The 14,932-nt window shown below is 42.1% G+C and overlaps 1 protein-coding gene across 1 annotated transcript in view; it reads right to left on the bottom strand.

Moving 5' to 3' along the window:
* PEK (pancreatic eIF-2alpha kinase) overlaps positions 1-14,932 on the bottom strand; it is a 131,646-nt gene that overhangs the window by 1,198 nt on the left and 115,516 nt on the right. Inside the window, exons 15-17 of the mRNA XM_080280576.1 lie at positions 13,331-14,477; positions 12,306-12,506; positions 10,950-11,114 (exon numbers count right to left, since the gene is read on the bottom strand). Coding sequence (XP_080136702.1) covers positions 10,950-11,114; positions 12,306-12,506; positions 13,331-14,477 — 1,513 coding nt within the window. The remainder of the gene's footprint in view (positions 1-10,949; positions 11,115-12,305; positions 12,507-13,330; positions 14,478-14,932) is intronic.

Here is a 14,932-nt window from a genome sequence, read left to right as displayed (position 1 = left end):
AAACACTACTGTATGTACAGTACCCCTCCATATTTTGACTGTTTTTTGGTCATTCTGCCATATTTTGACATCAAAACATACACAATATTATCCTAAATAATTTTCACCACCAAGAAAACCGTGCAACAAAAACAAAGAAAACCAAAAAACACCCTACCTATACACCACTATATTTACAGTACCTCTCCTATTTTTTTGGGCACTGTTTTCACATCAATTTGCCATATTTAGACATCAAAACACACATAGGAATATCTAAAGTAATACTAAACACCATGAAAACCATGAAAAAAATGAAAACCAAAAAACACGCGACCTATACACGACTGTATTGTACAGTATCCCTCCTAATTTTGGCATTGTTTTCAGGTCAATCTGCCATATTTGGACATCAAAACACACACAGGAATATCCAAAGTAATGCTAAACTCCAAGAAAACCATATTAAAAAAAAAAAAAAAAAAAAAAAAAACTGAAAACCAAAAAACACCCGACCTATACACTACTGTACAGTATGTACTCGTACAGTACCCCTCGTAATTCTGGCATTGTTTTCAGGTCAATCTGCCATATTTGGACATCAAAACACACACAGGAATATCCAAAGTAATGCTAAACTCCAAGAAAACCATTAAAAAAAAAAACATTGAAAACCAAAAAACACCCAACCTATACACTACTGTATGTACAGTATCCCTACTTATTTTGGCAGTTTTTCGGTCATTCTGCCACATTTACACATCAAGACACACACAGGATTATCTATACTAATGCTAAACATCATGAAAACAATGCATAAACAACAAAAATCCCCCCTCCCCAAAAAAACTGACGACGGTTTGAAAATCTATTGTCTGTGCATAAACAACAAAAATCCCCCCTCCTCCCAAAAAACTGACGACGGCTTGAAAATCTGTTGTCTGTGACCAGTGATTGCTCCCGGGAATCAAAAATAAAATTCCACCACCAAATATACCACTGGAAATTGGTTATTTTGGTATAAATGGTATACCATCATCTTTGCTGGTGTTTATACTGTAAGATAAGCTAATAAAAACACATAAAACTAAAAATTATAGTACACAAATTCAGCAAGAATAAAATGTTCAGGAGTAACACTTACCTTCATATAACTTCCCACCATCCTAGTGCAAAATTTTCCCTGCACCTTCCAAGAGTTAAGCACATGCCTAGATGCAGAATTTCATGAGCTCTCTTGTGGTTACTGTGGAATTTCAATACGACCAATATTAGTCAAATAAATCGCAAAAAAATGAAAACTCATGAGCCAGTGTCATCACCATGGGGGAGGGTAAGGACTAAGGAAGTGAGGGGGGAGCCGGGAGGGTATGGAGGAGGGAAGGGAGAGGGGGAGAAGTGAGGCTGTGGGCAGGATTCTCACCCTTCTGTCAACAGGCGGACAGGCGCTTTTGCTGTACATTTACTCGTGGCTTGCGGTCTGTTAGATGTTAAGTGGCCATGCGGAAACACAACTCACCATGACCGGAGGACTTTTGACCTTTGGTAGAGGGGAGGACGGCCACTGTCACAGAACATGTACTTGTGGCTTGTGGTCCGTGTTCGATGGAGGTGGCAGTTGGGAAAGACTTAGCCCCTGTGGCTACGCGTTATTAGACATTCGGTGGGGAATGCATATGGATGTTTTGACACTGCTTGCAGGTTACAGTCATATTACTCAGGTGCTGGAGTTTCGTTGGGAGGAGGAGCATGTGACTTTGATCATTCAGAACACGAGCGGACGGACATTTTAGCTCTGGGTGTGGGTTACAGACTACATCCCGCTCACGGTTCGAGCCCAGCGGCCATGATATCGAATGTTTGAATGTGTTCGTTAGCCGGCCAAATTCTTGGGGACTTTAACTTCCAGACAATAGCAAGTAAATTCAGATAATGGTTTAATAGAGCCAAGGTCCAGCATCTGGATAATGAACGCATCTGGATACTGAGCATCCAGATAAATGATGGACTACTATATTTGCTACACAGCCCTTCACCTAACTGCCGACAGCATTAGAAGAACTGTGGCTGTCTACAGCAAGTGCCATAGAACAAAAAGAAAGGTAACCTGAGGTGCAGGCATACATGAAGGGATAGGAATCACAGATGAGTATCTTAGAATTAAACCCCTGCCACACTCATCGCCTCATATGAGGCGATATGCAGACCACCCCTGGTCACGCTGATCACTTCATATGAGGCGATGGGTCTCAGCATCAAAATTTCAAGCACGAGGAAGCATCAGTGGTTTCCATGGGAATGCTGAGTCTCCCTGTTCACCATCAGGGCTGTTGCCAAACCCAGACACACTGCAGTTGCCAAATACAGCACATTTAGTAATTTAGATAGGAAGGCCACCCCTGCCAGCGCTCATTGCCTCATATGAAGTGATGGGTCTCCATACCATAATTTCAAACACGAGGGAGCATCAATGGTTTCCATGAGAACATTGAGTCTCCCTCTACACCATCAAAGCTATTGCCAAACCCTGCCATACTGCAGTTGCCAAATACCGCATATTAAGCAATTCAGTTCTCATTTCTAAACCAGCAATGGTGGATTCACGCCCGTATACCTCCCATGGTGCTGGTGATACACTGTCGACCTCACGCCCACCCAAGAGGTGTAAATAACAAAAAAACGAGGGTGAGGAATGGTTCAAACTCAGAAACACTTGATCTGGTGACAAAAAATCAACTTAGTAATCCCTCTAATATCTGGATGCCCACTATCCAGACATCCCCACTAACCGGCCATAATTGTCCCGGGGGGGGGGGGGGGGATCCCGCCTGTAATTTGAACTTGGCGCGCAGGGCGTGGGACAGCTTTGTTGTGGCGCGTCATTCCTCCGACGTCCAATAGAGCGCCCCTGCGTCCTCCCCACTTTCCGCCTGTCTCTTGTCGCGAGTGAATGCTCGTCGTCATGGCTGCCCATGTGCTCGCTTTTATGGTGGTGCCTTACCTGCTGCTCTCGTGTCTCTCCTTCGTGTGTGTGATGATGGCCCCGCCGCCTGAGAAGAGGAAGAGAGTGGTTTTGACTCTGGAGAAGAAGCGGGAGATATTGGAGAAAGTAGATGCGGGATGGTTTTCTTCACGCATCCTCCGTGAGTTCAACCTGGCCCGATCTACTTTGTTTGATATTAAGAGATCCCGAGACAAACTCATAGAGTACACGGCTGACTTCTCGTCGAAAAGCATACGCAACGTGGAGAGGAAAGTGATGTTTACTCCCATGTTTGCTGAAGTTGACCGCTCCAAGTTGATTTGGTATCGACAGCAACGCGCTGTTGGTGTGATGGTACGTGGTACGGAGCTGAAGGCTGCTGCTGAGAAGTTCGCAAGGCTTCACGATGCCCTAGACTTAGGCATCCAAGGGTTGGCTCTTCGCGTTTAAGTTACGGCATGGCCTTACCAACCATATGTCTCATGGCGAAGCTTTGGACGCTAACGAGGATGGAGTTGACGAGTTTCATCACAAGGTGAAGGGCCTGATCGACAGGGAGGGCCTAACTCTCGGTCAAGTCTACAACGCTGACGAAACTGGTTTATTCAATTGCTCTTTGCCAACGAATACTCTAGCCGAGGAGACAGAGAAGCGTGTACCTGGCTGCAAGCTCTCCAAGCAACGGATATCTTCTTTGTGTTGTGTCAATGCTACTGGCATGCACCGGCTCAAGCCCGTTATTGTTGGCTGTGCAAAGCAACCTCAGTGTCTTCGTGGGGTGATGGATGTCCTTCCTGTCGTCTGGCACCATTCTTTGAAGGCATGGTTCACAGCCCAGATCTTCAAAGACTGGTTCCACCGCCATTTCGTCAAGGAGGTCATACATTACCAGACGGAGAAACTGGGAATCCCACGCGACCAGGTAAAGGCCCTCCTTCTCCTTGACAATGCACCTGCCCACCCGTGCGACAAGGACTTGGTGGCTGAGAATGGCCGCATTAGGTGCATGTTTCTGCCACCTAATACTACTGCTCACATCCAACCAATGGACCAAGGAGTGATCGTGGCAACAAAGCGCCTATACCGCCGGAAGTTTCTGGACGAGGTGATGGTTGTTCACAAAGACGAGGACGAGCGCAGGGAGGGACGGGACACACGAGGCCAGCGGACTTTGGAAAACCTTCGCCGCTACAACATCAAGTCTGCACTGTACAACTGGGCCAGTGCATGGAAGGAAATCCCTGTCAAGACTCTAGAAAATGGTTGGTCTCGTCTGCTTCTCGGAATGGATGTAGAGTACGATTCCCTAGGTTCGACGTGGATTACTTCCATGCATGTCTACATACACACGGCGATGATGTTGATCTAGACGAAGTGCGTGAGTGGTTGGATGATGATGAGGGCGATCCTGGGTATCAGACCCTGTCTGATATCAAGATTGCATCTTCAGTTGCAGGTGTCAGTACCCAGTTCGAAGATTCCGACGAGGACGGCGACGATGATGCAGACTCCTCTCAGCGTGACACAACTCCAGCCATCCCCAAGCTGAGCGCACTCCGGGAACACCTAGAGTTCGTTCTGGACTACCTGGAACACCCGGACTGTGACAGGGAGGTGGAGCCCTTGGGACTTGTGGAGTACGTGCGTGCTTTCAGGCAGCGCATCATTAATCATCAGAATCGTTGTTCCTTGCGTCACTCAACGATTGACTTGACAGCTTTTTCAGGCCCGTGACCCCCGCTGTGCCCAGCCCTGGCTCCACTCCATTGCCTCCCCAAGACAGGCCCTCATGCTCCAAGCCACATCCCAGCACATCAGGCACGGTGGAGTCACCGCTCGACGTGAGTTTGTGTCTATCTTCAGAGTCGTCTGCAATGGGTACGCTATCACCACGACCCAGCGACGCACCCCTAGGTCACCTGCATGTGCTACTCTCAGACTCTGACAGTGATTAGATGCCAAGAACTTCTCCACTAGACCACACGGGAATTTACAGTGTTGTGCAGTGAAAAAAACAGTGCATTGTGTTAAGGATTTAGAGTTGTGAGTGAAAAGACAAAAATTTAATGGACTGTAACTGAAACATAAATTAACTTGAGTGTTTTTTGTTTAGAAAATGGTTTTAAGAGTGGAAAGACTTAAAGTGCAGAGTGCAACACTTATTTCATTAAGGTACAATGGAACGCAGGTAAGACAAGAATGCGCAGTGAGAAGAGAATGGACTTCTGAGTGCGAATGACTAAGCTCAGTGCAAGACTTCATGAACAGTGTACTGCAAGTGCTTCAGGAAATCCTTCTTACTGTCAGAGTCTGAGAAGAGGTGGTTATTCATCGAGATGGCCATGGACTTGCTGTAAGTAGGCAGAATGTTTCATACTGTACTCTACTGTATTTTCCATACTATACTTACCTCAAACACCTCAGTTCACTCTTTTATGTCCCTTATTGGTGTGAATATGCTGTGTCTCAGGTGCTATGCATGTGCAGTAGGGAGGTGTTTTTCTGAGTTAGGCTAGGTTAGGGTCCATAACTACCAGTCCAGGAGCCAGGGACTTGTAAGTACCCAGAATGTTTAATATTGTATGAACCTACCTCAAAAACCTCATTTTATGCTTCTTTTGCATTTATTTCAGTCTTTTATGTCCCTTATTGGTGTGATTTGGGTCTTAAATAGGTGCTATGCATGTCCAGAGGGAGTTGTATAAGTGTTTTTCTGAGTTAGGGTCCATAAGTACAAGTCCAGAAGGCTGGGGCCCAATATCTGGACAGGACCACTATCCGGACATACCTATGGCTCTATTACGCCGGATATTGAAGAGATTACTGTATTAAAATGAAGAGTTTGAAACCATGACGCAGGGAAGGTAATCAGGTTAATAAGAATTAGTGCGGAAGATTTGTGTGCACACACACACATGCGGAGCCCGTGCGAATGAATGTGTCTGAATCTCTGCAAACCTTAAGTAGTTTTCAGGAATTATGCTTGTCCTGTTTCCTGTAGTCTTCTCAAATGTTTAAAGTATTGTCTGTTAATATAGTCTGCCCAAAATGTAAAGAGCCATTGTCAGTAAATATTTGTGTATAGATAAATGTTCATAGGAATCTCGATAACAGCTGTTAATATTGTATCCAACCATCAAACATGGCCGACAATGTAAACATTGAGGGACCCGAATTTCCAGGATCTGACAGTGAAACAAGTGTGATGGATTTAGTTAAAATGTTGATTATGAAAATTAGTGAACTAGAAAAAAAAGTGCAGGATCTAGTATCAAGAAACATGCCTGAAAATACCAAAAACACTATACATGTACAGAGTCTGATACAGGCCAATGAGACGGCGAACCAGGAGTTCGAGAAACTGAAATGAGAAAATATCAAATTAAGGAGAAAATCAGAAGAGAGCAGTAACAAAATGGAGAAAGTGAGTAGTGTGATAGAAGAGCAAAAGACAAAGTGGGCACATGTGGAGGAAGAACAGAAAGAAGTGGTTTGCTTAAGGGAAATCATTCAGGAAGAAATGGAAATGAACATGAAAAATGGAAGAAAATGTAGTGAAAATATTGAAGAAGAAAGAGAAAATAGTGAGAGAAACTGCAGAAGGGGATGGATGTGTGGTAATATTTGGAAACAGGGAAGAGGAAGAAAACGTTGGACCTGTGAGACTCGAGAGACTTGAATCAAGTGAGAAAAATATTGGGGAAGATCGATCCTGAAGGAAGGAAGTGGGAAAAAGAAACTGAGGAAGTAAGGAGGATAGGGCTGTATAAGAACAAGAAAGCAAGACCAATGAGAGTTAAGCTGTCATCAGAAAGTGTAGCAGACGACATACTTAAAGTGACCTGGAAATTAAGTAAAGAGGCAGGGATGGAAAATTAGAAAAGATATGAATGAAGAAGAAAGAGAAATTTTAAAATCTTTGAAGGAACAAGTAGAGGAAAAAAATGACAGGAAGACAGAGGAAGAATGTACAAATTTTTTTTGGAGAGTGATGGATATGAAGGTATGGAAGTGGTATGTAAGGAACTAGAAGGGAGGGAAACAAGTGGGATGGATATGAATATGAAAAAGAAAAGAATGAGTAAAGATAAAACCGGGGCAGTAAATCTAAGAATCATGTACAGTAATGTAGATGGGTTAATATCTAAGAAAGATGAAACTGGAGACTATATAAATGGTAAGAAACCTGAAATTGTTTGCTTGGTGGAGACTAAATTGCCCCAAGATGTTGACACAAAATTATTTGGATGGAACAATTATAATATCTGGAGGAAGGATAGAGAAAGCAAGTTTGGGGGAAGTGTAATGATTTTAACCCTTACTGACTTAAGAACAAAAAATATAGAAATTTAACATACCCCGGCTGAACTTTTGGGAATGGAAAAAGAGGACTGTTATGGAGAAAAAATAAATGTAATAACATTTTATATGCCCCCCAAATTAGTGCATGGACAAAAGAAGATTATGAACAGTTAATAAGAGAAATAATTATTAAAATAAATATGTTCAGTAAATGAAGAAATAGACTAATAATCATGGAGGATTTTAATAGAAAAGAAGCTGATTGGGAAAGTATGAATGCTGGGAACATTGAGGTATTATGGGGAAATAAATTAATGGAATTGGTGATGGAAAACATGTTAACTCAATTAAAGAAAATACAGTACAAGAATTAGAGAAGACGAAGAACCATCAAGGCTGGACTTGGTATTCACAGTTCATCAAGGCAGGACTTGGTATTCACAAAGGACCTAAACAGTGTGAAGAACATAACCAACCAATGCCCCTTTGGTAAAAGTGATCATCTGGTTATTGAGATGGAAGTGGTGCGAGTAAGGGAAGCAGAAAGAGATGAAAAACACAGAGAAAATAGATACAGTTATGGGATGGCAGACTCTGCTTCCCTGAGGAACTTTTTCCTAAATGTAGACTGGAGCAAAATGAAAGAGATCAGAAATGTTGGTGAGAAATATAAGTTTTTGATAGAAGTACAGTATATACAACAGGAATTAGTAAGTTTGTCTCAAAATTCTCCACAGCAATGGAAAGGAAGAAAGAATGGTTTAACAATAGGGGTAGAAAGGCACTTGCGGCATGAAAAAATGTATGGAATAAAGTGAAAAGATAGTAAAGTGAAAGGGCTTGGGAGGAGTACAAGCAGGTAAGAAATGAATAAGTAAGGAGGAGGAATGAGGAAGAAAGGAAATACAAAAAAGATATTGTATCTAAATGTAAAAAAGGAGCCTAACTATTTTATAGGTTTGTAAATGGTAAAATGAAAGTTAACTCATTGACTGAGGCTGTATCACATACGATACCTGAGTCAAAATGGCTCTGACTGCGGCTGTATCATATATGATTTCCTGCTTTCAAAAATTCCGCCGTCAGAAATGGCACGAAATAAATCAGCTAGCAACTCATGGAACCCTATAGAATACTGCCACATATAGATTATGCATTTTTATGAGGAACAGAGCTCAACTCAGTTCCCTACAAAATGCCGAAGGTACTGGTACGAAATCTTCTCCATGCCGCCGCTAGCAGTAGCCCAGGCAAATACTGGATGAAATCTCTGGATAAGTGTACTGATGATAGTGACACGTTGTTAGATGATGACAGTGATGGTTCAGATGCTGATTTACACCTTATCTGACTGCAAGATTGACACTGACAACACAGTGCAACCATAATACATGGTTCGCCTGGCACCACCACACAGGGAATATTTATTACTTCACGGACCTGTTTCAGAGGTAATTTTTGTGTTTGCTATATTGTGTTATATACCATTGAACTCGGGATTTTTTTCTCTATCTTTTGACAGTATTATTTATTTTTTTATTTTTGTTCTAAATATTTCAAAATTGCCGCACACGGGATGTACACGTAAACAAACACTGATGCAGTGAATGGGTTAAGGAAAGTATAATACGATTGAGGGATAGAGATGAAACTTATGAAAGAGAAGAAGAATTGTATGAAATAAAGAACAACAAGCTTCAGTCACTCTATGTGTTGGAAGAGGAGTTTAGGGAAACTGAAATGGAACCCAGGATGACGAGAATGGCGAAAATTGCAGTTGACGTGAAGATGGTGCTACAGTTGATGAGGGACTTGGATGTGAGGAAAGCAATGGGACCAGATGGTGTGGCTGGATGGATCCTGAAGGAATGTGCTGACCAATTAGTGTGGTCAGTTTATGTCATCATTAACAGCTCTCTGGAAAATGGACAGTTACCTAAAGACTGCAAAAGAGCAAATATTGTGCCAATCTTCAAGAGAGGAGAGACGGAAGATCCACCCAGTTATAGACCTGTATCACTTACTATAGCCGTAGCGCACGACTCTGAGGTTGTCATTATCGTACCCTGGCAACCTACCCATCAACACTGCTTCCAATTTCGTATACATATGGGTGTAGTTCTTGTATAATATGTTTGTGTATAAAAATTTTAGTGTATAATATATTCGTGTATAATATGATATGAAATTGGACGCACCATTGACAGGTAGGTTGCCAGGGTATGATACTGACAACCTCAGAGTCGTTCACCGTGACTATAGTGTTGCATACAAAATTTGTGAGAAAATTATCAGAAAAAGATGGATAGAATATTTAGAAGAAAATGATGTGATAACACCAAGACAATTTGGTGTTGGGGAAGGAAGATCTTGTGTTACCAACCCATTAAGTTTCTATTGTAGGGTATTAGATGTCATACAAAAGAGAGAGGGATGGGCAGACTGTGTCTACCTTGATCTCAAGAAAGCATCTGACAGGGTGCCCTTTAAGAGACTGCTGTTAAACGTTGAGAACCTTTGGACGAATGCATGGCAAACTTTTAAAGTGGATGGGAGATTCTCTGACAGGAAGGCAGATGAGAACAGTTATAAGAGAGATGGTTTCACAATGGAAAAATGTGACTAGTGGAGTACCCCAGGGCTCTGTCTTAGCCAAAGTAATGTTTCTGATATATATAAATGATTTGCCTGAAGGTCTGAAGAGTTACATGAGTATGCTCGGAGATGATGCTAAAATCATGAAACATATTAAATGTATTGACAGTTGTAAAAAACTGCAAGAGGACGTGGACAAACTCCACAGCTGGAGCCAGACCTGGAAAATGGATTTCAATGCCAAGAAGTGTCATGTATTACAAATGAGAATGAGCGAAAAAAGACCACACTGGACATATAAAATGGGTAATGAAATAATTAGTAAATGAAAAGATGAGCAGGACTTGGGAGTGATTACTCTGGATGACCTGTCATCAATAAGGCATATAACGGAAACATTTGAGGCAATTATGGATTACTGACCAACATGAGAGTGGCTTTTAGTTACAGTATATGGACAAGGAAATGCTGAGGAAGTTGATAGTGACCATGATAAGACCGAGACTAAAGTATGCTGCTGTGGTATGGTCACCTCATTTGAAGAATCACATTGATAAACTGGAGAGGGTTCAACAGATAGCAACAAGGATGAAACCATGCTTAAAGGAACTGACCTACAAGGAGAGATTGGAAAAACTGAAATTACCAACACTGCACAAGAGAAGGGAAAGAGGTGACTTGATCATGATGTTTAGAAATGTGAGAAAACTGAAAAGGGTGGATAGAGAGGATCTTTTTTGTGTTGGATGATGGAAGAACAAGAGGTCATGACTTCAAGCTGGGGAAAAGTAGATGTCTCAATGATCGTAAAGGTTCAGTTTCCCAAATAGAAGCATAGGTACTGTATTTGGAATGACTCAGACGAACAGGTGGTGCAGGCAAAAAACATTCATGCGTTTAAAACTAGACTGGATAAATGTAGCTATGGAGACAGGACAACATGAGCTTAACTTGATTCCTGTACTGTATATTAAAAATAGAAAAATACACACACACACACACACACACACACACACACACACACATATGCAACCATGTATGCATGCACACACACACATATTCATATGAAATCAAAGAAATATGTACTTACCTCATCAGGGTATTTCTGATGGAAGTCATGTGGAAACTGTGATGCCCTCGCGCGAGTCATGACCTGGAGTCGTTCCATTCCAGTGGTGAATGGCAGCAACATCTCCAGTAACACCAGCCCCAGAGAGAAGATGTCCACCTTATAGTCGTACACTGCACCATTCACCTGACAACACGTAGCACTTCAAAATGTATATGATCATTTTCCTGACCTCTTCCCCCCCCCCATCAAAATGAAGATGGTGGACTGAGGGTAAAGGGTAACTTCTGCCTCCAGTCCGCTGGGTTTATGTCCAGATGATCCTGGGTTGACAACAACAATAACAAGGTTGCCTGCAACATAATGACTGTGCAGACTGCCCCATTTCTTTAATGATACTAAGAAGGGAGGAAGGTTCCACATTCTTATATATGCCTTTTGGCAGTCACCTTTTGATATATGGGCATTATGTCTACAAAACTTGAAGATCAGAATTTTCTACACTCCTCCACTTTCTTAATCCTGTCAGTCCCATTAATTAGTGAAAAAGAGTTGTGATATTGATTTACTTCCTATCTATTAACATTTTTAGGCTCCTATGACTCACTCTCAGCTGAATAATATCATCTGGGATTAGCTGGAACTAAGTACTGAACTTGTCTTGACCACAATAGGGGTAATAGCACTTGACACTCAAGGCCCTATGACTCCTTCTAAGCTAAATAGACATCTGGTATTGGCAGGAATAGAACATCTGAGTTATTCCTGCTATTAGAGAAGTAAGTGACAATATTACTAACTCCCAGGCTCCTATGACTTCCACTTGCTAAATAAAACTGTCTGGCATTATCAGGAATATAATACTACATTTGTGCCAACCAACAGAGTTAACCCCTTCATTACGATATTCTTTAGTTTTTTTTCTTGTTATCCTGACATGGCTATATAGAGATTAGAAGACTGAACTGGAGGGGTTAGCTAGAGCCATCATTAACCCCTTCACTACAAGAGGTCTCCCCTAAGCAGACTTTGCTGATCTACCAGATGACCCGCCGACATGTCATAAAAGTACCCCCGCTAATACCAATACACCAGTCCTGTATGAGACAGCCCTAGCATGTATTCAATATGGACAGTGGGTGTTAGCGCCGAAGTGGTGACATGTGGAGGTGTAGGAGGACTACTGGGCCTTGGGATAGGCTACTGCCCCCGAGATATAGGCCCTGAAGCCTTTGCCCAGAGTCGGACACATAAAAAAAAAAATAAAAAAAAAAAATAAAAAATAAAAAAGCTGAATAAAATTGCACTGATATGAAAAATACACAAATCAAATTGCAAAAAAATATCGGACTGAAAGAATTAGACATGGCTACTGACCTGCTCTGGACTCATGTAGAGCTGTGTACCGACACGGTGCGTGTGCCTGCGTGGTGGAGTTGAGGTAGCTGGGCCAGGAGGCAGGGGGGCAGCAGGGGTTCTGGCCACATTCTCACCACCCTCCTCCTCTGCTATCGTTGTCACCAGCCCAAAGTCACCAATCTTAACTTCACCATCCAGTGAGAAGAATATGTTGGATGGCTGGTGGCACAGAAACATCATCAGTCCACAAGGAAACATAATGTGAAAAGGGATAATATTACCAATATATATATCTTTACTCACAACCTATCTACAGTGCTGTCTGATTCATGGTTCAAGAATGCCAAAAACTGCCACAATCCATTTTACTACGGGCTCCTGGCCTTTGGTTCCTTCTTCCTTGAAAAAAAAAAAAAAAAAATACACACACAAACCACAACCACAAAATCATATGCTGTGTCAAAAATGATAAAATAATTTAATGGTTTGTAACATAACAAAAGTAAGAGCCAGGAACTTGACATTACCATCACTGTACTCTCTTGACAGTACAAAATCAATAAATCTATCTATCTATCTATCTATACCCCGACGCCCTAATCCCGCAAAGGGTGGCCGCAGACAAAACGCCTCCAAGTCACTCTGTCACCCACCATTTGACTCCCCTCCCCCCAACTCACCCCCCGTCCCTCATATACCTCTCAACTCCATCCCTCCACCTCATTCTCGGTCTACCCCTCCCTCTCCCTCCCTCCACCTCACCTACATACACCCTCTTAGTCAGTCTTTCATTCTCCATCCTCTCCACATGTCCAAACCACCTCAGTAAAGCATTTGAAATTTACTAAGCTATATAAACTGTCTAGTGCTAAAAAAATACACAATACATCCTCAAGTGAAGGGGTTTCCAGTACCAGTACACAATATATTTGCTCGTCTGAAAAGGGAAGGCATCACTTTAAAAAAAAAAAAAAAAAAAAAAAAAAAAAAGCAATTACATTTGAAAATGAGAGGAATGACACGTTATACACACATCACCATACCTTAAGGTCGCGATGCATAAGGTGATTATCGTGCACATATTCCACCGCCTTCACAATGTCATTAAAGATGCTGAGAACGACCAGCTTGTCTCTGGTCTGGTTCTTCACCAACCAATCACGTAGGCTCTCCTTCTGGCACAGTTCCATCTGGATGTACAGGAATGTACGAGGGTTTAGCACTTTAGGGACTTCCACCTTGTCTTGCTGGGCCACCTTCTTGTCTTTCCTGGCTTCTTTTGAGGGCTGGCTAAGGCTTGTTCTCTGCAGACTGAGGCTTGATGGCCGTTCCCCAGTTGACAGATTATTGCGTGCAGGGTGGCTATTAACTCGCCGCCTCTCCCCAACAAACTTCCCACAGCGCTCCTGGGTCCAGCTTCGGCTCACTGGGGTGTGACTAGTATTGAAGTTTATATTTACACGCTCAGAGTCCTCAAACACTACGGAGTCACTGTCACTGTCACTGTCACTCTCTTTTACACTATTACTGGTATTGTGATTGATTTTCTCTATAAAAACAGAACTTTCACTACAACTGAGTCCACCAGTATCACTCCATTCCCTCCCAATATTCCACAGTCTCTCTGGCCCCACATCATCTACTATCATTTTGCTAGAACCTCTGGAAACTATTCTGTCCTTATCTACATTGTCTTTGGCTGGGCCATATTTGCCTAATTTGGATAAATCCATTGATTCTTCAAACACTACACTAAATGAGTCATCTTCTCCTCTACCAGAATCTAAAAATGGCTTGGAGTCTTTTGTAGGACTCACTGGGTTCTCAAAGACAATGTCAAAAGATGAATCTTCTTGTGGTGGTTCCAAAGCTGCTTTGTAAGAATCTTTATAAACTACTGACTTATCACATGATGCATTCTCATGTAAGTTACTGGACATCTCAAGTAACACATGTGAGTCCTTAAAAATAATGCCATCTGAATCATCATCAGATTGTCTAGTATCTGCTGGGTGTGAAAATGGTGCATCATGGATCCCCTTCTCCTGTGTCCACTCTGAAGAGGTTGGCATGTTAATAGGAGGTGCCAGAGAACTGTTGCTGGCGGCACCACCCAGCCCTGGCCACGCCCCTCCCTCCCTAGGGTTGGTGTCATCAGAAGGTGACAGCAGTGAAGCAGACATGGCATCACTGAAGCAACAAAAATTTTACCTTAGTACAAGTGAATCTCTGATCTACTGGGAGTGAGTTATCTTAATCACTTCTGTTCAATGATATAATTTGTAGTTAATTCCTGATATCTTCAAACAACTTTACTCAGCTTAGGATACACTTTTTGAACTGAAAGGGTCTGACAGCCCTCACTAACTCCTGCATTCCTAGACATCATTCTGAAGGTGAATAAAATCATTTGGAGGAAGCAAGAGTAACTATATATGTCACCATATTCAGAGGCAATTAAACTGAAATAACTAATACACTAATGCAGGCAAGAATCTTGAAGAATACTGGTGATTATAAAGTATGGTTACATACACTGTACTGAAATTTAATTTAAACCAAGTATTCAAACGAACTGTTTATTACTGTACAGCTGGGGACATAAGTTCTCCTAATATTCCACTCTTCTCGCTAATCTCTGCTGG

Source organism: Coenobita brevimanus, chromosome 85, assembly GCF_032717465.1.
Source record: "Coenobita brevimanus isolate Jiangsu-jjx chromosome 85, ASM3271746v2, whole genome shotgun sequence".
In the NCBI taxonomy this organism is placed as follows: Eukaryota; Metazoa; Arthropoda; class Malacostraca; order Decapoda; family Coenobitidae; genus Coenobita; species Coenobita brevimanus.
Note: the sequence above shows the minus strand (reverse complement) of the source record. Positions and strands in the feature narration are given on the sequence as shown.